The 26,915-nt window shown below is 34.4% G+C and overlaps 2 protein-coding genes across 5 annotated transcripts in view; one reads left to right on the top strand and one right to left on the bottom strand.

Annotated features, from left to right (window-relative positions):
- LOC138698523 (uncharacterized) overlaps nt 1–15,482 on the bottom strand; it is a 598,444-nt gene extending 582,962 nt beyond the window's left edge. Inside the window, exon 1 of the mRNA XM_069824513.1 lies at nt 15,347–15,482. The gene's annotated coding sequence lies outside the window, so the exon portion shown is untranslated. The remainder of the gene's footprint in view (nt 1–15,346) is intronic.
- The window catches only part of Mlp84B (Muscle LIM protein at 84B), a 110,443-nt gene that overhangs the window by 46,919 nt on the left and 36,609 nt on the right, over nt 1–26,915 (top strand). For all 4 annotated transcript variants that reach the window (XM_069824520.1, XM_069824518.1, XM_069824521.1 and 1 more), the window contains exons 2-3: nt 4,054–4,196; nt 15,370–15,538. In XM_069824520.1, the coding sequence (XP_069680621.1) occupies nt 4,082–4,196; nt 15,370–15,538 (284 nt within the window). In that variant the 5' untranslated portion in view covers nt 4,054–4,081. The remainder of the gene's footprint in view (nt 1–4,053; nt 4,197–15,369; nt 15,539–26,915) is intronic.

The raw sequence follows: 26,915 nt of genomic DNA, 5'->3' as shown, positions 1-26,915 counted from the left end.
GAGAACGACACAAAATTTTACATAATTACCAAAATATCTCTTTTTTTTCTTAATTAAAATTCAAAATTCTAATACCAGAATATTTCACAGATTATATATAATACACAGAAATAAAAGTATCTGTTGTTTTTAATTAAAATTTAAAATTCTTATACCAGGATCATATTCTTAAGAGTAGAAGATAGATAAAAACATAGTCTATAAACTTTGTAGACTAACATTTAAACACCAGGAAAAGATACTTAAAAATTAGGCTACATAAAGATGATAATAATTTAATAACAATAATACCTTACCTACCCTATTTTCAGGTCATCGTTGATTCATATTATAGGCCTATATTATTTTTATGTTTGTTTCGATGTTCGTCTATATTTATGTTGGTACTCCCCAATTGCAGGGATGGATGGTATATAATATATGATTCTTCATTGTTATACAGTGGCTCCTAAATCCGTGACAGAGATCCAAATTCCGTGATAGTGGTTTCCTAATTCCGTGATACTAAAATAATCCTCATTAACTGCTCAGAAAACAAACGTGTATTCTGCAAAACATTTTAAAGTCATGGTATATTGTTTTAATATGGATTAAGCAAGAAATTACAACACAGAAAAAGGGCCTAAGTGACAAATTTCATAGAAAATGCTTGTGTAACTATAGGAATACATATTACATATTAATATATTATAAACAAAATAAACTGAAAGTTAAATTCAATACAAAATTAAATTTGAATAAATTGAATTATAACACAATAGACTTCGTGGGAGTACAAGAGGTTAGGTTAGATGGGAATAGCATATCACAAATAGGAGATTACTTGTATTATGGAATTAGGAACATTAAATCCAGACGTTTGAGATGGGCAGGGCATGTAGCACGTATGGGCGAATCCAGAAATGCATATAGAGTGTAAGTTGGGAGACCGGAGGGAAAAATACCTTTAGGGAGGCCGAGACGTAGATGGGAGGATAATATTAAAATGGATTTGAGGGAGGTGGGATATGATGATAGAGACTGGATTGGTCTTGCACAGGATAGGGACCGATGGCGGGCTTATGTGAGGGCGGCAATGAACCTTCGGGTTCCTTAAAAGCCATTTGTAAGTAAGTAAGTATAACACAATTATTTCTTATTATTTATATTCCTAACAAAAGCAGTAATTAAGTTAAATATATGGCCAATTATTTTATTCTAACTATAATTGATGTTTTCTATAACTTATATCTATTATTATTTTCACGAACTATTTTCTTTCATAGATATTAATTTTCACAATTTAGCGTTGGCATCACTGGTCGAGTGAGCCAGAAAGGAGAAATATGGAAATAAATCCAAAAAATGAAAAGATCCTGTAGCATTGTTATTGTCTCATAATGTTTAAATAATCATACACATTGATTCAGCTGACTATAATCTACAGTAATATATCATTTTTATAATGCTATATTAATTCTTACCTCGAATATAAAATGTTTCTTCAGGAGCGGTCACAAGAGAAAGAAAAACTTACTGGTCAACCACCTTTCACTGAACAAAAGCTTCTGCAATCGACTGTTTCTATTCAAAAGGCGGGTAGTCAATAGAATTGAAAAGAAGACATCTCCTGGCATCTGTTAGGTATTTCAAAAACTTAAAAGTCAGAGACCACAAATCCATGGCAGTCAATTGAAATTTTATCACGGGATTAGGGGTATCACGGAATTAGGCACCTTTACCCTACCGATCTTACTAATAAAAACTCTATATACAGACGTTTAACTGTCTTATACAATGAGTAGCTCGTTTATAAGTCGTGTGTAAATTCCTTACTAATAATCACTACATACGTCGTGTATAACAGTGTAACTGTTACACAGCTACGTCATAGTTTCGTCATTACTTCGTTACGAAAGGTAATAGAATATTTGAGGTTCTCTAGTGCATCCGTAGAGCGCTCGAGTGTGGCGTGTTAAATATCGATAGTACAACTGGCTCTAATCGATTACTACACTACATTTTGGTCAGAGAGTACAAGCTAGAGCAATTTTATTCTAATAATTCTATGATCTTTGGTTTGTTCTTCTGTGGTTACAAGGTAACCATCATCATAAAATGACAGTCGATACAACAGCTGTTAGAGGGGCGGCCATTTTTTCCCTACATACAACGCTTAAACAAGGGGTTTCGTGTATATAACTACTGCAAAGCAATTCCCATTGTATAGTTACAGGCTGTTTATACGTCCATAGCTTATTCACGGTTTATTAGTAACGTTTTCTGTCTCAACTCTGCGTAAGTCTCGTATAAAAACTATACACGGTTTATTAGTAATACTGGTTTTGACGCTTACTTCCTTTTACCTTCTGAAGCAAGAACTGTAAATCTAATACGAGTTTGAAGAGATAAAAGAATTGTTTTATGCAAACATAACGTGGCAAAAACATTGAAATTGGATATTAACATTCAACTCAAAACAAATCTTCTTAAATTCGTTAATATGGCAACCGAATGCTTACAATAAAAATGCAGATTTCTTCTGTAAGGAGGCAAATGTCCGGACTTTCAAGGTAGTATGAAGATTAGCGAACATATAGGCTATTTAAACTATCTCTTACTTTTGAAAAACACTCACTATACATTAAAGGGGAGAGTAGGAACGTGCATCCGAGATAAAGACAGGAACTGCACTGCCAACAAGTCTGGGGCTAAAAATAGTGGTTTGTTATTCTTTCTCCTTCCACTTTAACTTCTGCTGCAGGTTCAGCCTACACTTCGAGTCGAGTTCATTCTGGTTATTAGGACGCCTTATTTTATCTCAAGGAATGTGCGGAGTTATATCATCATTAGTTTTGTAAATCCGTCCCGGAACTCTATAGCTACAAATATTTAATTCACATCTACAAAAAATTAAAAATCACTCCAAAGCGTGCAGAGATCTAATAAATCTCTATAGCAAAGACTAGTAATTCAACACCATCACCACCACCAATACTATTATCACCACCACTCTAGTCTAGAAAACACGTCCGTCCCGAACTCAATGCTATTTTTAGGCTTATAGGCCATTTAGAATTTGAATATATAAAAAATTGAAATATAATTTGAAGGTAAAAAATATTTTTGTACATCAGCATTATAAACAGTTTTTATCGTTAGTGAAAATCGTGCATAATATGCCACATTATTGTACCAGAGCTGTAAAATATTACCACAGTCTAGTATATACAGTCACGAAGCTCAATACGTAGGAAATATGCATCCATAGATAGTTGCTAACCACTAGGATCGCTACTATCACCTCATCACAGACAATGCGAAATAGTACCGGCACAGTCTAGTGTTCCTAGTACCCTCAACAACTCAAGCTTCGTGACTGTATATACTAGACTGTAATATTACCATGACAACTATAGCGTCATGACTTCTATTACGACGGCATAACTATTATACATTTTGTATTATTAGACTAAGTGCATGGTTAATTAGAAAATTAGGGTAAAAGTCTGAGTAGTTTGGCAACAGCGCGTCGCTGGCTGAAGTACGAAACCACACACGTACTCGTTCTGAACAGCTGAGTTCCGTCCCTTAGTCACCGCAGTAGGGTTGCCAGATTTCCTAACAGCAAGAAATAACGATAGGCCTACGTGTTAATCGTTTTATTTAATTTGCAAGAAAATCGCCCATTTTATTTAAGAACTTCAAAGGGATAAATCATTTCTTACCAGTTTCCCTTGTAATAAAAGTAAAAATCAGAATCTTGCGGATAGTATGGAACTTCTCGAGTAAAACAGTGTTAAAATTTAGGGGAAAATTATTTTTTCTCAGAAAAGTATTCGTTAGGGACTAAATGATATTATAATTTTTGTTGTACCCTATCTAAGGAATAAGCTGTTAAAATCTGCACCGTTATATTACTTCCACTCTGTATATCTGATGTCAGGTTGCAAGAACTTCATCTTAATAATGTGTGTCAGTGTCCACAAGAGCTATAGGGCCGTGGACGATGATATGCTTTTAAGCTACAATTATATTTATAATGTCGTTAATGAAGTTTCTCTGTTGTTTCAGGTCAAGAAAGTAATCCCCGCCAATCAAAATGCCTTTCAAGCCTGTGGAAAACCCCAAGTGCCCAAAGTGCGGCAAGTCTGTATACGCCGCCGAGGAGCGAGTTGCAGGAGGACTAAAATGGCACAAGATGTGCTTCAAGTGTGGTGAGTATTACAACGTTTTTAAATTTTTTAACGTGAAACGTTTATGTTCGAGATTCAAGTGGATAAAATGTTACGGAAGCTTCAACATCTGACATTACTTGATTAGCAATGCCAATTAATTACGTTCTGACCATAGACAAATAACATAGAGATTCTGACGTCACTTGCTTAGCAACGGACCAGACTTTTACATTAATACGGTGTTATGCTAAAGGGATAGACTTACTTTCATGAATTGATTATTTCTTTTATCATCGACCCATACTGACGGCTCTCAACAAACCAATTCAGGATTTATAATATGCTAAGTATTTATTTTATTTACTTACCAAATTCACCGTGAAACTACATAAAATTTACTGGGATTTGTAATGAATGCCGGTAATTTTCGGCGCCTATTTGTTTTGGCAGTTTCGTAGTTAACTTGATATCAACTATAACTTCTTCGGCTCTATACTGCAAATACGTATAAATCCGAAATTCTTTTGCTCTAATCTCTGCCTTTTTTTTCTCCATAGATAATACACTGCTATTTTATCTACTGTATTTTTCAAATATTCGCTTAACACTCAAATGTCACTATCAAAGTTCAAAACTGATTCCACCGGGTATTTTTCAAAGTAGTTTTATGTATTTTGTGACATATCAAATTCAAACCAGATGCACAAATTTTCCTTTGCTTTTTTTTTTCTTTTACTTCTTGTTTTCCAAAATCTTCTGTTTATTCTCAAATTGGAAAAACCATTAAATTATGTATACAGGATGTTAAAGCGTCGTAAAACAACCAATTTAAAAGCACTCACGAATCAATTTCATTAAAAAAATATATGATTTCAAATTCTTAAATTAAATTATCCGTTCTGCAATTCCTGACATGACGAGATAAGGAATTTCATAAGCGACAAACTGACACGGTGAAATAGGATGAATAGAAAGAGGTTCGATGACAAGGAATGGATAATAAGGCCTAATATTGATTACGTAACGTTGTAGAGTATTAATAACCACTAGGAAAAATCAAGTCAATTTATTATTGCATAACTTACATTATTATATCACGAATTAAATGCAATGATTATTGAAATTACGTATTTTGTTAAAACTGTTGAATAATTTATATAAGCAGTGACGATTTCGGGATATAGTTCAACTAAATTTCCGCCGGAAATTTCTGGTGCATTAAAATTATTTTAGGCTACATACGATAAGTTACATTTCTATATGTTGAATAAATTCAGCACTGTGGAGTAACGATTAGTACGTCTGACCGTGAAACGAGCGGGTCCAGGTTCAAATCCTGGTTGGAACAAACTACCTGGTTGGGATTTTCTCTAGAGTTTTCCCTCAACCAATTGAAACAGAATTGCTGGGTAACTTTAGGCGTTGGACCTCGGACTCATTTTGCCATCAATTCAGATATCACCATCCATATTTTAGCCAAGGTTAAGTTCATGTGCGGTGTGCTGTACTTGTACAAGAGCGCGGCCGTTCGGCTACAAATATCATTCACAGAACAGGAGTGGTAAACACAATAAGCATCAGGCTGAGGTACAAGCCTTCGGATCCCTCCTCCGTAAAAGACAATGGCGGGTATTTGACTTCTCGTCATTCACCTAAATAAATCCAGTTGTATAGACCAATTTACCGACAGAGTCGTTGCCCAGGGTGCGCCATAGGAGGCTGATCTACGATAAAACCTCGATAAGATGAGATGATGATGGAAATTTTTATTGGGATGCCACAGGGTAACCGGAGCTCCCTGTGTTACCTGTACCACGGATTTCCCAACACAAGTTATAAATCGGAGGTACACCAGGGATCGAATCCGGGACCACAGGATTGTAAGTCCAGCATTCTAGCCCTTAGACTACCGTGGCGGTAAAAAAGGTAAAGGTATCCCCGTAAATGCCATGAAGGCACTTGGGGGGCATGGAGGTAGAGCCCCATGCTTTCCATGACCTCGGCACTAGAATGAGATGGTGTGGTCGGCACCACGCTCTAACCGCCTTTTATCCCCGGGAAAGACCCAGTACTCAATTTTATAGGAGGCTGAGTGAACCTCGGGGCCGTTCTGAAAGTTTGGCAACGAGAAAAAATCCTGTCACCACCTGGGATCGAACCCCGGACCTTCCAGTCCGTAGCCAGCTGCTCTACCAACTGAGCTCACGGTAAATTAAGAAATTAAGCTCCTGTTTTCAGTCGTATATAGATCAGTCTAAACAATAGTAACTCTTTCCCGCTGATAAAGATCTAAAAATTGTGCGTTAATAAAAATTACATATGTAATTATATTACTTAATTTTAATCTGAAAATAGTAATGGAAGGATGTACTCTCGGTATATTTAATAAAAATACGTACAACTTAATATACCTGCAAAATAATTGATTAAATGGCGATCTTACTCGTGTTAATTATGTAAGCATGTGCGGCTTACAGCTGTTTCGGTGCTACTTGACACCATCCTCAGAGCTTTCTAGATCTCGGCGTTATATCAACTTCGCTGCTTGTGTGGGTGCGTTCGTGTGATGAAGAGTTGTGTTAAATAGTGTGTGTGTTCTGAAATTGATCTGTGTGTTGAGAATTTGATTAGGGTGTGTTTTAGTGTGTCTGTATATTTCATATTGTTCTAGTGTGTTGAGTTTTTGGTTTTTGGGTTGTATGTGTAGGATTTCCATGTGTGTATTTATGTTATTGTATGTGTGGTTAGCATTAGTTATGTGTTCGGCATATGTAGATGTATTGTGTCCTCTGGTTATTGCTTTAATGTGTTCTTTGTATCGAGTTTGGAATGATCTGCCTGTCTGTCCTATGTAATAGTTGCGACAGTTTCTACATTGGACAGACAGGCAGATCATTCCAAACACGATACCAAGAACACATTAAAGCAATAACCAGAGGACACAATACATCTACATATGCCGAATACATAACTAATGCTAACCACACATACAATAACATAAATACAGACATGGAAATCCTACACATACAACCCAAAAACCAAAAACTCAACACACTAGAACAATATGAAATATACAGACACACTAAAACACACCCTAATCAAATTCTCAACACACAGATCAATTTCAGAACACACACTATTTGACACAACTCTTCATCACACGAACGCAACCACACAACAGGCAGCGAAGTTGAGATAGCGCCGAGATCTAGTAGGCTCTGAGGATGGTGTCAAGTAGCACCGAAACAGCTGTAAGCCGCACATGCTTACATAATTAACACGAGTAAGATCGCCATTTAATCAATTATTTATATTCAAGTGTTAAAAGTAGTGTATGAAAGATTCAACATGGATTACCTGCAAAAGCATTATTTTTACCATCATCACTTTTCTAATTTGGACTTTTAAAGTCTGTTCCGTCCCCATCAATCAAAGTCATTCATCCAACGTCTTCTGGGTTTTCCAACATCTCTTCTCCGAGTTGGTAGTTGGATGGTAGTCGAACATAATTTTCGGTAGCCTGGAGTTATTCATTCTTCCTACATGATTCTTCCGATATGCCTTATTTTCTTGAATTTTTTTCCGTCAGATTATATATTCTAATTCATTCCTTATATCTTCACTCCTTTAATGATCGAATAGGGAATATCCTGCAACTGAGTGTAGGAATCTCATTTCTGATGATTCAATCTTTCGTTTCTGAGCTCTTCCCATTCTCCACGCTTCACTGGAATAGAGTAGTATCACAGTCTATTACAGGGAAGTTAAATCGCCTGCATTACGTGCTGATACTACAAGCAATACAAATCCAACAAGGTTCGCTTTTTAGCAAGATAAAGTGGAATCATCGCTCTTAAGGAAATGTTGTGCGGGTTCTTGAGAGCACGAAGTGCAGGCGCTTTGACATCCCTGGTCTAGTATATAGTCACGAAGCTCGAGTTGTGAAGTTGCTAGGAACAATAGACTGTGCAGGTACTATTTCGCATTGTCTGTAATGAGGCGATAGTAGCGATCCTAGTGGTTAGCAACTATCTATGGATGCATATTTATTACATATTGAGCTTCGTGACTGTATATATTAAACCGTGATAGTATGGAGACCGCCATTGTCTTATAAAATTTTATTTATGTATATTTTCTTGTTTTGCGGAATTTCTGGAGTTTATTATTAACATCTGCAACATGTAGGAGTGCTGTCATGTGATATCCTAAGTAACTAGATGCAGAAACTTGTTCTATTATATTTGTCTCTATTACTATTTTACTTCTCTATTTTATAAACAACTCCAGTCAGTCCTCAACCCACACCCCGCTGTTTCAATCCCGCCTTTCATAGGAAAATTATCTAAAATCATCATCAATAGTAAGTTAATTTATACAGCAAAAACAATTAAATAGGTAGTTAAAAACACTAATTTGATATTCGGATCACTTTTGCGTCACTATTAGAATATTAATGTATGATGGAAAGTTTCTATTCACAGTAAATAGACAAACATCAGGCTAGACTGTACAAGAGAAACTTTCTAAGTCAATGCCCGCGTCAGTCTAGATGTTTCCAATGCTACAATTTGGAACTCTGCCCTCCTTTAGATTGATTACTTCATTGTCCTGCCAAATCATTTTGTTCGGTCCTCAGTTGTACTAATGTAACCGCCTCTTTGACAATGCATTATTACCTTTTCAAATAAACAACACGCTATTTTACTCACATAATTTTGTTCTGGCTTTGGACTTATTTCAAAACTAAAACTATGCAGCTGTTATCAGTGCCTAAAGTGAGTCTATAAAACACTAATGCCTAAAAAAATAAGTAATCACTTTAGGCACTACTATTTATTTTACGCACTGCCAAATAAAATGTAATATTCAGTGTACAAACTTCATTCAATAAGAAATTAATGCATTACCTTGAGCTTTCATTATTTAAATTATTTCGAATAAATTTTATTCAGCTTCCTTCAAGTGAAGGCTGCCTAGAAGACAAAGCTTACCATAAAATTGTTGTTATAATGGAAAAAAAAGAAAACAATGGAGAAGAAAAAGAATAAGAAATAGCACAATTAGAAATAATTGGAAAAGACTAAACAAAACATCATTAATTCCAGAAGAAACATACAATTTCCTAGTATCTATTAGCTATTGGGTGATCACAGTCGTCTATTTGCAAGACCCAACTTAAGCGAGCAGATCGCCATAAGAAAGAGATCAATCTATATAACTGTAGAGATGGTTTCTTAGGATTTTTATAGATCCCTTCACTGCAGACATAGATACTTCAGTGACAAGAGTTTGTCCTAGACCAAACTGCTTACAAAAATGCGCGAATCTTTTTGTGATGGTCCCTCTAGCCCCAATCAGTAATCCAATAACTTCGATCGACGTTAGATGATATTTTTCCTTATAATATGGTATAGTGGGGTCGTATATGTCGCATTTTTCCTGATGTACCTCAACAGGATGATTTTCGTACATTTCCATTCTTACTGTTGGATCAATTATGAATCCGCTTGTTTTTTTTTTTATTTTATTGGGTTATTTTACGACGCTGTATCAACATCTAGGTTATTTAGCGTCTGAATGATATGAAGGTGATAATGCCGGTGAAATGAATCCAGGGTCCAGCTCCGAAAGTTACCCAGCATTTGCTCATATTGGGTTGAGGGAAAACCCCGGAAAAAACCTCAACCAGGTAACTTGCCCCGACCGGGATTCGAACCCGGGCCACCTGGTTTCGCAGTCAGACGCGCTGACCGTTACTCCACAGGTGTGGACGAATCCGCTTGTTGATCTTGTCAGGATAGCGATGATGTCAATGCGCCTTGAAGACCCATTTGTGGACAAACCATCGACATAACACAAATAAGTAACAAATTTAACATTCATATCTACATTTTAGTCCTCATTATTCTGAAGTTACATGTAGTACTCATTGTAGCAAGATTTATCATTCAACTGTTTCTAACCGCTTTTTTGATTATATGGTAGCGGTTTAGACGGCCATAAAATCTTGAACATAAATAAAACAGGCTGTCATTCCATGGATAGTTACTTTTTAATGGTTCTGAGTATAGATGGCCATGACATTGTGATCTTATAACATCTCCAACTTCAAATATTTATTTTATATAAATTTGTGTTAGAGTAGAAAAAATATTGTATAACACACATTCGTAAAGTCATCTTTTTGGTCCTCATGTGTTTATTCTACACTCGTGCCAAAAAGAGAACTTTTACGAACTAGTCTCATAAGTAACTATTAAATTTGGAGTATGAATGCACACACACATCTCAAAAAGAAATTATTGTAAGAGACTGGTACTGGCAATTCTTAGTAAGACAGTCTTTAAAATGGAGCCTACTATTATAATAGTGCTTCTGTGATTATGATTTGTTATGTCGAAAAAATTAATGTTTCGTTTGATTATCAAAAATCACTGTAATTAAAATTCATAATTTCTTTAAAATTAATTAATTAAATACTATTATAGTCACCAAACATCGTAAGATGAAGATTACATTCTTTAAAATTCTTTAAATTATTACACAAATCTCATAATAATAGTCTACTTTTAACGTGCTTGAATTCCGAAAATCTCCACAACATTTCAGCTTTCTAGCGGACTTCGTTTTTGAAATGTGAGGACTGGATGATAATTTAAGAAAGGTTTTTTCACGTGTTATATAATAGCCAGTAAAGAAAAAACTGTGTGCCTGAAAATTATGTCTTACAACTTGAACTATTCCGAAATGATCCATTATAAAATTGTAAAAATTACATGAAATTAAGCTGCAACATTTGTATATTTGCAGTTTAAAATTATCAAATTTATAATTACTTTTTTCCATGCATTTACGTACAAGTCCCTATAACAAAAAGCTATGTTTAGGGGGGAGATATTAGTAGGAAGACCAGATTCTTATCTAAGTCCATTGGTTGTTTGTAGATATTCTGATAATTTGCGATCTAATGTTTGATACATATGTTGGAATTTTTATATAACGTTTGCTGTAATTAAATTATGTGTTATGTATATTTCTGTTAACATTTCCCAAAGTTTGCTTCTATTTTCTTTGTCGTAAGCATTTGCCAAATCAATTAATAAAATATACACAGGTAGGTTGAACTCTCTTCTTTTTTTTAATTTATTTTATTTTATTTTATTGGGTTATTTTACGACGCTGTATCAACATCAAGGTTATTTAGCGTCTGAATGAAATGAAGGTGATAATGCTGGTGAAATGAATCTGGGGTCCAGTACCGAAAGTTACCCAGCATTTGCTCGTATTGGGTTGAGGGAATACCCCGGATAAAACCTCAACCAGGTAACTTGCCCCGACGGGGAACCCAGGCCACCTGGTTTCGCGGCCAGACACGCTGACCGTTACTCCACAGGGGTGGACTCTTTTTTTTTAATATTTGTTCTAACATAACCAAGCGAAGTGGCTCATGCGTTCCACATGGAACTCGCATTTGAGAGGTAATGGTTCAAATCCCCGGACCGACCAACCTGACTGTGGTTTTTCCGTGTTTTTTCCACAGTTACTTAGGCAAATGCCAGGTTCGAATTTTCATTGCCAAGGTCCAAGGGAAATAAATCTCTAATATCCCTTTCTTTAGCTGGATTAAGGGGAATATGTTTCATTTAAGGGGAGGGGGGGTAGATTCCTCGCTTCATAGTCTTTCTTCCAAAATGTAAACTCACTAAACACATTAGAGTAGTTCTTAGAAGTTGATACTTTCCTGAAGGCTCACAGGGCATTTGACGGTATTCCTGGATTTGAAACACAGATTGCTTACTTTTTGGTTTTCTTCAGAAAATAAATACTCTGTACAGTACTTCAGACCAGTCTTTCAAAACAGAGTTGTCTCATAACACCTTGAATAGTTGTGGCATCTCGCGACAGGACGAAATAACTTCAAGATACTATTTAGCAGTCTCAACATTTGACATTTTCTTAATCTTCATGCTGTATAGTCCAAAATTACTGTCACACATCTTACTGGAAATATATGCAAAATTTTCACATTATATACGAGGGGGATGCAGGAAATAACGACTGTTTTGTTGTAATAATTAAAAAAATATATATATTTATTTGAAAAAACAAAGTCTGTTACATAACTGAAGCTTCCTTTACTTCTCTACATAATCACCACCTACATTTAAACATTTGTCGTATCTGTTTACTAGCTTTAGAATTCCCGTGTTATACTCCTCTGCCGCCAGTTCATTAAGCCAGGTGTTCACTGTCTTCTTCAACTCTTCATCACTTCCAAAACGCGTACCACCCAGAAAGTCTTTCAGCTTAGTGAAAAGGTGAAAATCGCTAGGAGCAGGGTCTGGACTATAGGGCGAATGATCAAAGATTTCCCAACCGAATTGATCCAGCAATTCTCGAGTTGAAGCAGCAGTGTGCTGGCGGGCGTTGTCGTGAAGAAGCACTACTCCTCTCGAAAGCATTCCTCGCCTCTTGTTTTGGATGGCTCGCCGTAATTTTCATAAAGTCTCACAATAACGATTTGCATTGATCGTAGTGCCTTTTGGCATGAAATCCAGCAAAAGAATACCTTTGCGATCCCAAAAGACAGTAGCCATGACTTTTTGTGTTGAGAGAGTCTGTTTGAATTTTCTCGGTTTCTTGAGTGATGAGGGATGATGCCACTGACGTGATTGGCGCTTGGTCTCTGGGGTGTTGTGAGACACCCAGGTCTCATCACCAGTCACAATTTGATCAAGAAAGGCGTCTCCATCTGTGTGATATCGCATCAAGAATGTCAATGCTGAGGCCATTCTTTGAGTTTTGTGTTGGTCACTCAGTTGCCGTGGAACCCATCGTGCACAGATTTTGTGGTAGCCAAGATGTTGCGACACAATTTCACCAAGCAAAGAACGAGAAATGTCAGGAAAGGCAATATGCAATTCGTCGAGTGATGTGCGCCTGTCTTGCAAGATTCTGCCGTTCACTTTAGTCTTCAGGTCTTCTGTGATGAGTGATGGGCGTCCGGGTCGAGTTTCATCGTGGACATTTGTTCGCCCATTGTTGAACATTTCACACCATTTTCTCACATTTCTTTCATTCATTACAGTATCACCATACACTTCTTTCAATTGCCGGTAAATTTCTGCAGGTTTCAAATGTCGGGCAGTCAAAAATCGAATCACACTCCTCACCTCACAGTCGGCGGGATTATCAATCACGTCGTTCATTTTGAAGTAACACAAAATGCACAATGGCGACTTGTTGCAACCAGTACTCACAACATTATGAGAACACATGTTAAGGAAGCCAGTTGATCTTCAAACAAGGAAGGGGAGTCAGCTGCGCGGCGGGTATGCGCGAACGGTCGTTATTTCCTGGATCCCTCTCGTACTTTGAAAAACCATGAGACAAATGATAGAAATTTTAAATTGTTATTTTGTTCCCCTGCACCTTCAGAGAACATCACAATATTCTTGAAGGGATGAGATTTCATAAAAGTCACTAGAGTTAGGTGCACAAATGAAATAACAGAATCAACACTCTTTTTTCCTTCTGTTTCCAAAAATGTATAGGCCTACATGTAGCTCTTGGTATCTCTAGTATGCAGATGTACATTAAAGACGTAAAACAACAAAAGTCTTGCTGCTTTCCATGGCTTTACACAACCACTCACTAAGCCAAGCAATCCACAAATACAACCTGAGCCAACTGATCACCTGAAAGGGCGTGGTGCGTCACATCATTCTGTTGTTTTGTGCAAACTAGTTAACTAGGATTGAAACCATTTTTCGTCAACTGATAAAAGAACAAAGACTCGGTTAAGAGAGAAGTTTTATATGATATTCTTATTGAATTTGATATTTCCAAGAAATTAGTTCGATTAATTAAAATGTGTCTCAGTGAAACGTACAGCAGAGTCCGTATAGGTCAGTTTCTGTCAGATGCATTTCCAATTCACTGTGGGCTAAAGCAAGGAGATGCACTATCACCTTTACTTTTTAACTTTGCTCTAGATTATGCCATTAGGAAAGTCCAGGATAACAGAGAGGGTTTGGAATTGAACGGGTTACATCAGCTGCTTGTCTATGCAGATGACGTGAATATGTTAGGAGAAAATCCACAAACAATTAGGGAAAACATGGGAATTTTACTTGAAGCAAGTAAAGAGATAGGTTTGGAAGTAAATCCCGAAAAGACAAAGTATATGATTAGGTCTCGTGACGAGAATATTGTACGAAATGGAAATATAAAAATTGGAAATTTATCTTTTGAAGAGGTGGAAAAATTCAAATACCTGGAAGCAACAGTAACAAATATAAATGATACTCGGGAGGAAATTAAGCGCAGAATAAATATGGGAAATGCCTGTTATTATTCGGTTGAGAAGCTTTTATCATCCAGTCTTGCTGTCAAAAAATCTTAAAGTTAGAATTTATAAAACAGTTATATTACCGGCTGTTCTTTATGGTTGTGAAACTTTGACTCTCATTTTGAGAGAGGAACATAAGTTAAGAGTGTTAGAGAATAAGGTGCTTAGGAAAATATTTGGGGCTAGGAGGGATGAAGTTACAGGAGAATGGAGAAAGTTACACAACACAGAACTGCACGCATTATATTCTTCACCTGACATAATTAGGAACATTAAATCCAGACGTTTGAGATGGGCAGGGCATGTAGCACGTATGGGCGAATCCAGAAATGCATATAGAGTGTAGTTGGGAGGCCGGAGGGAAAAAGACCTTTAGGGAGGCCGAGACGTAGATGGGAAGATAATATTAAAATGGATTTGAGGGAGGTGGGATATGATGATAGAGAATGGATTAATCTTGCTCAGGATAGGGACCAATGGCGGGCTTATGTGAGGGCGGCAATGAACCTCCAGGGTTCTTAAAAGCCAGTAAGTAAGTAAGGAAGGAAGGAAGGTGTATGTACCCCCTTAAAATATTTTTTTTTTTTCTCTGAAACGTGAACAAAAACGAACAAAAATTTCTGTATGAAACAGCTCAAAGATTAACTCCCTGAAATTAATGATTTACTGTTCAGCCTGCATACATAATAATTATTGCTTGGGAGTAAATAGTGGCCAGAAGTCAAAGTGACAGACATTTTTACACCACTTCTCACAAAGAGTAGCCTCATTAAGTTTTGACATTCAATTCCTTTCCAATTTGTACAATAAACTTATAAAGCGAAAAATAACTCACCAACGATGATGTTCTACACGTAGGCATGTGCAACAAGCTCCTAGACTCCACCAACTGCTCTGAGCACGAAGGAGAGCTGTTCTGCAAGGTGTGCCACGCACGCAAGTACGGCCCCAAGGGTTACGGCTTTGGTGGTGGTGCCGGCTGCCTCAGCATGGACCAAGGAGAACATCTCACCAAGGAGTCTGAATCGTGAGTACAGATTACTTCTATTAACTATTACTTATTTTATAGTACAGTCAGCAAATCTAATAGTTACATGAAGTTAGATTCATATTATCTTCAACAGAAAAGAGGATAAATATATAGTTTAAATTTAATTTGCATACTTTGCGTCATTTTAGCAGATTTCTGCGTAATTAATTGCTCTATATGTGTGATCAGAAAGAGAGGCAGATACTGATTTCTATTTGCTTTGCTTCGTTTACTTTTATAATCCAATTAGTTCCTTTTCTTGAAAAAAGTGAAACAAAAATGACATCGACTGCCTCCGTGGTCTGTTGGTCAGCATGCTGGCTTCCAAGTCCGGAGGTCCCAGGTTCGATTCCCGGGCTCGGCTCTCGGTGAATTTTTCTTGAAGAAGAGTTCTCTGTGTGTCTAGAGTCTGGAAATTTGTGTCATTCTGAGTGTGCCGGGTTAATATTAATTAACCAATCATTACAGATATAAAAATACATCAGGACTGTCGCTGGGCAGTAACCTGAACACATGTTTCAGCGTCTCATTGTTGACAAGTAACTCCATCTGTTAGCACAACCATAAAGCATCTAATAGATGCTATAGAGTTACCAACAACGAAAAAAAAAATGACATCAAGACTTTTTATATACCATAAAATGAAGTACCGGTACATAACGTGTTGTTTTACCTCATTCCACAATTTCAGTAATATTCTATAATAAAAACAGTAGATGTGAGAAAATTTGCAAGAGAATGACTTCATTTTAGGCATAAAGTTAATTATATAAATAGATTCCTATATCTACTTTGTACATTATGGCATATGAAATGTGATTTCGCAACTACTGGTATCTGTGGTACAGATTTTAAGAAATTAACATTAATTAATAAACAAAAGATGTTCTATAAAGTTCATAAATCATAATATAATTTTAGTGTCAAAATTACTATCAAAACAACGTCACAACTTTAGAGACATTACAATAAATTTATGGATATCCTCTTTTCTGTCTGATGATATTAATCTGTATCCTCTTTTCTGTCTGATAATATTAATCTATCTTCAAATATATATAAACACTATTACAATTAACATTTATGTAATTTTAAATGACAGTGTTTGAAGTCGGACATACGTACTTAAGACTTGATACTATAGACGATCTGAGAAAGAATGTGTTTTTAGAATAGAACAATACCGGTTAATACCTCAACCCTATCCTGGAAACAATGTCACTAAAAAAAGTTTAACTACAGTACCAACAGTAATCTGCTGGTAAAAGAGTAACTAGTTTTAAAGAAACAGAAAAATGATTCACTGTATTAATACTGTTTTATTCTTTAATAAAATCTGAATATCAATTATTTTATTTACTGTTTCTTATAATGTAGGAATGAAGCTTAATAATGATTGATAGGAATTTTAAAAAAATATATCGGTATTCATAAAGTTTACATATCTTCATGTTTTAAAAGATTTTAATGTATAAACCGTCGCCCTGAGTGGTGCAGTCGATAGAGTGCTGGTTTTCTGTGCCTGAGGTTGCAGGTTCGATACTGGCCCAGATCGATACACTTAAATGCGACAGATTCATGTTAGTAGATTTACTGGCATGTAAAAGAACTCCTGCAGAACAAAATTCCAGCACATCAGCAATGCTGATATAATCTCAGCAGTTGTAAGTATTGTTAAATAAAACATAATTTACAATTTTTAATGTATAATCTAAATCAGAGCCAACATGTGCTCCAAGAAAAGAAATGTTCCTAAAAGATTGTTTAGTAACAAAATTTTATTTAAGATGTTAAAGGAATTTGTAGAAAATTTGCTCTATGAATCAATTTATCGAAAACGTCTGATATTTTATTTTTTAATTCCATTATTTATAATAGGTGTCTATAATTTGTAATATATAAATATTTCTGTTTCTAATTATTATCGTCTTTGAACAGAAAACGATTGTAGCCTACTTTTGTCATTAATTCTGTTACAACATGTTTAAAACAAATAAATCCTGAGTAATCTTAAACTTAACATTTGACTGAAATTTGTTGTTACAGAAGTCTGTATTTCAAAGTAAGTTTCTATGATTTAATCAGTCTTAAAAAACATTATCATTAGTTAAATTTAAAGACTTTCGAAACATGTTCTAATAATGACAGAAATAATAAAGAGAAATTGATAAAATTTATAAGAATAATGCCGCTGAAAAAGAGGTTTAAAATACAGCAATATAAAACTAAAATATCAACAATTATCAGCAGCAGTAGTGTAAAATTTATTTTAATATCAGTAAAGAGATGGTTTCCAAGAGCCATGCATGTCCCGCCAGGTAATGTGGGGACAGAATTTCGTTTCCATGCAAAGACATTTCTTATGGGCAATATGTTATGATGGTTTTTAATATGCCACACTGCTGTGCACATTTATTCTGCACAAGATTGCGTCACGGATCGCTTAAATAGCTGCCAAATGTTCCGGCATCTGACAGCGGGATTGTTACAAAAATGGCATCTGAGTTCAGCAATGACATGAATGAAAAATTGATATATTTAGTACGAAATCATCCCATATTATATAATTTATTGAATAATAATTATAAAAACAAGAAATTAAAAAAAAAAATGTGTGACAGATGATTGGGAAAACCTAGTAAGTTCACTGTAACTTAATAATTCGTTTGTTACTACATATTTTGATAGGTTATCGTGGATGTTTAATTTAGAACAAAAGTAAACATATAACATATATTTCCTCGTGTAGTCAGAAATAGTAATGATTAATTTTAAACAAATTTGTAGTATTTACCTCAATTTGGATTTATGTCGCACTGTTTTTTTTTTTCATTTTTTTTTTTTTTCGTGTTAAATCAGACATTCCGATACTTTTATGCGAGATTATTTAATGATAACTTAACTCTCTGAATTTCTAAAAGTTTATTTTAACACAATTAACAGAAACATATTCCTATAAGGTGTACTTATTGCTGTTGTTTCTACAGTAAATAACTAGATTAAAAATATATAATTTAATGGCTAAATGGATGAAACAAAGAATCATAAATGTAACAAAATGTTGCTATTTAAAACATCAGTGTTGAAAATGAGAAATGCATTTAGGTAACATAAATACATTAATATTATAATTTCCTCTATATCTGTCTCATATTCTATCAAAAAAATAACTGCTAGATCCATGTGGTCAGTCATCTTGACTTAAAACAACGCATTGGCACTCAGTTAAAAAAAAAAAAACAATCTACAGTATATAGTGCAAGAATCAACAGAATTTCATGCATGGTGCATCGGATCCGTGACTCTTGGAAACCATCGCTTCAAGGTATCAAAATTTATTTTTAAAAACTTACAAACTGTCATTTAATGTATTACATAATACTATATCAATCAGTAATTCAAAATGTTGTACATAAGGAGATTCTAGTGATACAATACATTATATTTTTAAATAAAACAAAACAGCAATAACAATTCCTCAGTTCAAATCTTAAAAAACAAAAAAATGTAATACTCTGTTAACAATAAATACTGTACCGCATTTTAATTATTTATCAACAGAATCTTCTTACAATATATCATGGGAGTGTGTTTTCTTGAATGCGAAGTGTAGTTTTCTGCAGTACAGTGTAGATTTGTTCAATTTAGAATTTATCAATTAAGATGGTGCATAATTTTATAAAGCATACAAAGTATTTCTCATGTATGCATAACTAATATTTTAGAAATTTCAAACTAATACTCTAGAATTTCCAGATTCCTCCCCTTCATAACCTATCCAGTCAAAACTCGATGATGTTCATACTTTCAAATGAACATTTTAATAAAAATCTTACATTTCAGCATTAAAATATTTTAATCTTCTGCAACACGACTTGGGAATGTGGGATATTAGATTTTAGAATTTGAAAATCTTCCTTCCAGAAAACTTTCAATGCCATAATACATGAGGGCGTTTCCTTATCTACATTGTCCTAAGTTCGTACTTTTGTCTCCACAAACTTTTGTATACTACTGTCTTATCTGTTTTATCTTAGACACAAAATCTTGAACATTTCCTAACTGTCCACCTTCTTGCCAAAGACAACCCACCATGCTCTATTTCCTGATCTCTGATTAATTTGGTTCCTCATTAAAATGTTCATCCTTGAACACTTCTTCATAGTCAGTGAATGAAATGTACATGTACAACTTTGTATATATAATGCTTTGGTTGTTTATACAATGCCGTTTTAAGAAATGTAGGAACCATAATCCAACTTTACGCTTGAGACGTAGAAGGTCAGGCAATATCTCTTGGAAAATTACATAAGGTACAATTTCTGAAATAATAGAAATTATTTTATTAAGAACAAACTTGAACTTTATTGTCAGGAATATCTGCCTTCTGAAACAAAAGAGTACTGGTATTTTAATTATATTTCTAGATTATGTAAATAGAATTTGGCAAGTCTAATTATTACGTTTTATCCAATTAAAATAATATTTACATTTAAAATACAGTAGAACTGGTTATAACGACATCCAAGGGACCTTAAAAATTATGTTGTTATAAACGAGTGTTGTAGTAACCGAGATTCATATTATCAATCTAGTGAGGTGGAAAATGAAAAATAACAAACTTAATTAGACTTATTTTAGATTTATGTATTGGCTTTTAACCTACCATGAACATAATAAAATAACTTACACGTAGGCCTACAATTATAAATACAGTATTCTTTATTAAAACAGTTTATTCAGTACTCACCAAATTACTTTACTTAGAAGTGAAGTACCGGTAATCAGTCATTTTACTCTCTTGTCTTCTACTTGCCTAATACACACTTTCTAGGACTAAATTACGTTGTATGTTCATAATTTCAGTTGCAATTTCACTGCTCCCTTCCCTAGCTTCATAGAATATGTTCATAATTCTAATGACTTCTAAAGCGTCACTCACTTCTTTTAGTGGCCATACTGCGTTAAAATGCGTGCACTTAGTGAAAACTTCCTGTCGAAACTGATCTAATACCGCATGAATTCGGGCAGGTTACAATGGGGTGGGGAATCCGCCTGCATTCCAGAGGTCTATGACAGAAGGAGACTGTAAAGAATTTGCCAGCTTACCAGATTTCAACAAAATATTTCTTAAAATATTTTGGTTCTTAGAAAATCTTATTCCAAACTGAGGTTAAAAACGACGTTATATGCGAGGTAGACGCATTAAGCAAGGTTGGAAAGCATATGTCTTATGGGGAATTAGTTGGGACCACAGAATATTTGACGTTATAGGCGAGGTGTCGCACAAAACGAGGTCGCTATAACCAAGTTCTACTGTACTAGTAATTTCAAAGAAAATTACATTACAATCAATTATCAGTGTTCAGAACTTCTCCCTCTGCCACAAGCAGAAAATCGAGTCAATGTGTTACATTGTATTCGTTCAAGTAGTCTTTTCAGAACCAAAGACTGGATGTCCGCCAAAATGAAAAAAAAATTCTTCCCATTTAAAGAAGTACTACGCTAGTAAAAGAATTCAGGATTGTAAGCTATTAAAAATGTACCTATATTTAATCAGATAATGGTCATACTATGGGTAATATCGTTAACTTGGAATTGCTTTCTTTCACATCTCCGAAAATATGGAAAAATATGTTTTAAATAATGACTAACCATGTCTTCAAGCGTAAAGTAAAAAAAAAAGTACGAAGTATTGAAGTAGATCTTGTAAATTTTAAAATACTTCACCTACTAAGTGTTTCAAGAAGTCCTTAGGGATATTTGTTTATTTCTTTAAATTATAAACTAAGACTTTCTTCCATTTAATTCTAATTTGCTGCTAAGATTTTAAGTACTTCAAATAAAATTAATTATATTTCATCAACTGACAAATAATACCCCAAAGACGTTCTTGAAACCTGTGTAAACGGGACACCTAACACATGTTTTATTTCTCTGTTTATTGTATGAACTGATTCTCTTGTATAGACTACATGACATCTCCAATTTTTTGACTCCTGCATTTCAGTATGTTGTTGACATGTGAATGATTCACCTTTGCATTTAGCCATTTGTATAGATCTTCTGACCAGGCAAATATTATTTTAGGCTTACTTAAACATGGGTCAATTACCAGTACTTAAATTAAGTGCCTAGAAAGCAACTCCTTTCCAAAATAGGCTACAATGACCAAGATACATATAAAATCATTTTGTAACTTCTTAAACCTTCAATTTTTTAATAATTTTAGTCGTATTTAGTCATATTACTTAACTATTACTGAGTGGTAAACAATCATACTGCCTTATGAAGGTCATAAAAGAATTAAATGTTGCAAAAATTATTTCACAAAATTGGATAATGAGGTCGTATTAAATTTATTAAATACAAAGCCTATAGGAAAGAAATAAGAAGTTTACAAGTACGGTACCTTTTATTAATAATAAAATTAGTCATTATCCGACCTATAGTGACCAATATTGACTTGGAAACCTGTTACATATCTTTCGATGTTAGAATTGCAATTACCGGTACTTATTTCTCAAATTCAGCAAATATGGTGTATTACACAAAGGAGAAAGCCATATTTTAATTAGGGGATAAAAGGATCTAATCCCGGGTCCATCAGAAGGAAGGGGATTAATTTATAAGCAACAAAAGGATTACTACGAACCTGATAATTTTTATTATGCGAACTTCCACTTTATAAGCTTTTTTTATTCGTGTTACGATTTCGAAAATTGTTGCTAACCATTACATATAGTATGTATGATTTGAGGCTTTCTCGGCGTTGGTTCGCTAATATGTTTTCGCGGGATATCAGCCGAGTTAAGATTTTGGAATGCTCCAAGCTTTCGACTGCTATCTCTGCAGCCATCTTCAGGGAAGTGATGTCCGAACAGAAAGTCGACTTTCTGTTCGGACATCACTTCCCTGAAGATGGCTGCAGAGATAGCAGTCGAAAGCTTGGAGCATTCCAAAATCTTAACTCGGCTGATATCCCGCGAAAACATATTAGCGTACATATAGTATGTTTGCAATATTACCGTATTCAATTTCGTTTACTAAAACAATGCTACATTCAATTGAAATTGTATATTATATAGTGGCTTCTTGTGAATTAAAAAATACTATTAAAAAGACCCCCTTTTAATTAGACTTAAAATGGCGCTGATACAACTACAACTATATAGTAGATATTTTTTTTAACTTGTTTAGTTATTTTATATTGTAAGGATCGTGGCCAGGAATTTAAAAACTACAGGGACAAGAGAAAACATTTCAGAATAACCACATTATCAAAGTTCAGCATAATACCAGTCTGACCACTGTGACTAAAAATTCAGTAGCACTTTAAGAGTTCAGTATTTGCAAGGGAACTACAAATAAATGAATTAGGAAAACAAATACATACTCGTAGAATCTAAATTTACCTGTTTTTTTCATGTTCTAAAACGTAAAAGAGCACCAAGCTCCTAAAAACTGGTCAAAGGCAGAGTAATAAATAATAAATTTGCTTTCTATTACATGAATCGGTTACTGTTATAGCTTTATAGCTTTATTAGTAGGGCTAGGATTTTGATGACCTATAAATCATGAAAAAAATGTCCTAAAAACAATGCATTTATGAACTAAAAACCTTTAAAAAATTCCCTAAAATTGATCTTACATAATCGGCTTAGTAGGAATATTAATATTTAGACTAGTAATTAAATTAAATTCTAGTACCAACTTTCAAGTTTATTTAATTTCACATAATTTTTCTAAGTAGTACACTTTAATTATTTTACCTAATGTAGCCCACCACAAGGCCACTCTTATCCAGAACTAGCAGGTATAGAGGAGTCTATATTGAAGGGGTGGTTGGACTGATCCATTATGTGGGGGTGTACTACGTTAAAATGACAATATTTGTGTAGAAAAAAGATTAAAATAATAAACAAAACAATGGGTATTAATTAAAAAAATATGTAGAGAAAATATCAAAGTAAATAAATAAAATTTTACATTAATAATGAGGATTTATGGCCAAAATGAAATGAAAATTCCCAAAAAATGACTGAATAAAACAAAAAATGCTCTTATGAGTTGTAAGAGGTAAAAAATGCAAAAAAATGCCCTAACAAATATGTTCTAAAACACTCAGTTTATCACATAACATATAAATACTAAAGCAGGAATGTTTCTGGCTTACTAGAAAAAAGATGCAATTTCATCAAAATCCTAGTCCTATTTATTAGTAACAAAAAGTGAATTAATTGAACAAAACCACAAGTGTTTTGTAGCTTCTAACCACAGTAGGATCATCAACCATTGTTGTAGTCTTTGTTTCAACATTGGATTCAACGGAAACCCTACATTTAGTACCGGTATATATCTACAATGTAACTTGTTAGATTTTCTTTTATGTAAATGTGCTTTCCTTTCTATTAGTGACACATATTATAGATAACGACAATTAGAACACCTGTAAGCATTACTTGTTCTTAGGTATTGAATCATTTTCTACTACAAGCATTACTGCATAGCAGTGAGTTACCGGTACTTTTCTTTTACAATTCTCTTTGATTTAGGATAGATGTTATAAAAAATAAGCAATAAATTTCAGTATACAATATCGAAGCGTCTGTTAATAGTTCAAATTTGCGCATGGGCGTTTTCATCAAAAGATGGCCATCATAGTACATCTTTAATATTTCAAGTGCTTGAATACAAAAAGTAATGGTAAATAAAAAATATTGCTTTTGAGTTTCTCATTTCTATACTTCAGAAAATATAAGTTTGGATGATGGTGTTATTTGCCTGGTCAGAAAAGATCATCCTACATCAACAGTCGTGTTAAAATTGCTACTCTGCACTAGCACTTCAAATTAAGAACAAATATTTCAAATGTAGTGGCAATAAATTTGTAGCCTACTTATAAATCTAGAATGACACATTATTTATGACTGAAACCTACCTCTAATTCTTGCGGAATATTACAGACATATAAGTACTTCTTACTTAAAATATTAATAGGAACGTTCTAAACAATGTAACATATTTTGAGCAATTGTATACAGAGGTATTAAAAAAAGAAAGGATATTATTCTGATTTCATACATATACAACAGCCTTATGGTTGTAAATATATCTTATATGCTGACTAGAATTTCATCACTGCATGATTTCTTGGACATGCATTTCGATATTTCACTGGTGGAATTATAAGTCTCTTGATTGAATGTTTTCAGAGATACCGGTATTTTTACCTGACTTATATACCAGTACCAATACTATTTTGTATATTCATGGGAATTGCTTTGCTGTAGTTATATGCACAAAACCCCTGTTTAAACGTTGTATATATAAAAAAAAAATGGCCACCTTTTAACAGCTGTTCGTATTGATTGACATTTTATGATGAGCTTGCCTTGCAACCACAGAAGAATAAAACAAAGAGCACGATTAATTAGAATAATATTGCTGTAGCTGTATTCTTTGATCAAAATATAATGTGGTAATCGATCAGGCCCAGTTGCACTATCGATACTTAGCACGGGACACTAGTGCACACTATCGGATGCAATAGAGAATTTCAGTTATTCTGTTACCTTTCGTAATAAAATAATGATGAAATTATGATGTAGCTTTATAACCGTATGTAGTGATTATTAGTCAGGAACTTACACACGACTTATGAAAGAGCTATTCGCTGTGTAAGTATGAGACAGTTAAATGTGTGTGTAAAAGTTTTTATTAGTAAGACCGCTAGTATTTAAAGACACTATAAAAAAAACTGATACACTCTTTTTCAGAACTTTTAGATACAAAAAAAATGTTTGATCGATTGTCCTATATAAGTCCTCTTAAAAATTTACTTTCGAAGATTATACACCAAGCAGTATTTTCTAACTCAGTCTTACTAATAAACCGTGTATAATTTTTATACGAGACTTATGCAGAGTTGAGACAGAAAACTTTACTAATAAACCATGCATACCCGTAAGTAATGGATGTATAAACAGACTGTAACTATACAATGGGAATTGCTTTGTAGTAGTTATATACACGAAACCCCTTGTTTAAGCGTTGTATATAGAGAAAAAATGGCCGCCCCTCTAACAGCTGTTCATATCGACTGTCATTTTATGCCTTGTAACCACAGAAGAACACACCAAAGAGCACAGAATAAGTAGAACATTATTGCTGTAGCTTGTACTCTTTGACCAAAATATAGTCTGGTAATCGATCAGAGCCAGTTGTACTATCGATTCTTAACACGGCACACTAGAGCGCTCTACCGGATACAACAGAGAACCTCAGATATTCTATTACCTTTCATAATGAAGTAATGACGAAACTATGACGTAGCTGTGTAACAGTTGTATTGTTATACAGGACGTATGTAGTGATTATTAGTAAGGAATTTACACATGATGTATAAAGGAGCTACCAATACTCATTGTATAAGTATAAGACAGTTAAATGTATGTATATAGAGTTTTTATTAGTAAGACTGTTAGAAGTTACCAATTCAAAATTACTCTTATAAATTAAATATTCTCCTGGACAGGGGAGAAAAATTATCAAAACTATGTTATAAATGAACTTTTAATATAATGCAAAATGAAGTCGCCAGTGCAGAGAACAAGACTGTTGGTTCTGTAGCCCCTGGGTAGCAAGTCTGTGCCCTGCGTGTATTGATATGTAGTGCATGCTCTGACCGGGGTGTTCTGCACCTCTGTTTCTTCTCGCATACAGCAACTAAGTGTCCTGCCCATTGGCCCGCCCGCGTGTGCAAGCAACAAGTCCCGCTCCGCTCCCCCAGTCTGTATCGTACGAAAAGCACGTATGTAGTGGCACATGTGGCGACGGTTGTCCTATGGAGCTTGCCATCATCTTGTGTCACATCGTCCATCAGTTTGGTCATCGTCAGCATAGACCACACAAATACACACAACACACTAACACACACGTTCACAACCTCAAATTATCATTACCCCCAAAACTTCTGTCTCTAACATGCAGCAATTTCACGCGCAATTTTAATTTGTCGTTTTTATTTTAGCACGATCAAGCGCTTCCTTTTATGGTAGAATGGTTTCCAAACTAGTAAATGAGAAAAATCTGGATCTCTTAATATTAAATGAAGTCTTCTGGAATTGTTGTAACATAACTTGAGATCTAAAAGAAGATGATTCAATGACATTACACCAAATAGTTTGGTAACCAATATAATACCAAGAGCATTACAACATTCCCGTAATACTGTCACTATTAATGTATATGTTGCTTATTTTCTGTATTTTAACAGAAAATTACAAGTCCTTGTACGAAAATTAACTACACTGTACACCAAACAACTATATTTTTTATCTATAAAGCTGAATATTGAAATTCAGCCATTCAT

The sequence above is a fragment of the Periplaneta americana genome, chromosome 4 (genome assembly GCF_040183065.1).
Source record: "Periplaneta americana isolate PAMFEO1 chromosome 4, P.americana_PAMFEO1_priV1, whole genome shotgun sequence".
NCBI lineage: Eukaryota > Metazoa > Arthropoda > Insecta > Blattodea > Blattidae > Periplaneta > Periplaneta americana.
The sequence above is the reverse complement of the archived record's forward strand: the minus strand, read 5'-3'. Positions and strand labels throughout refer to the sequence as shown.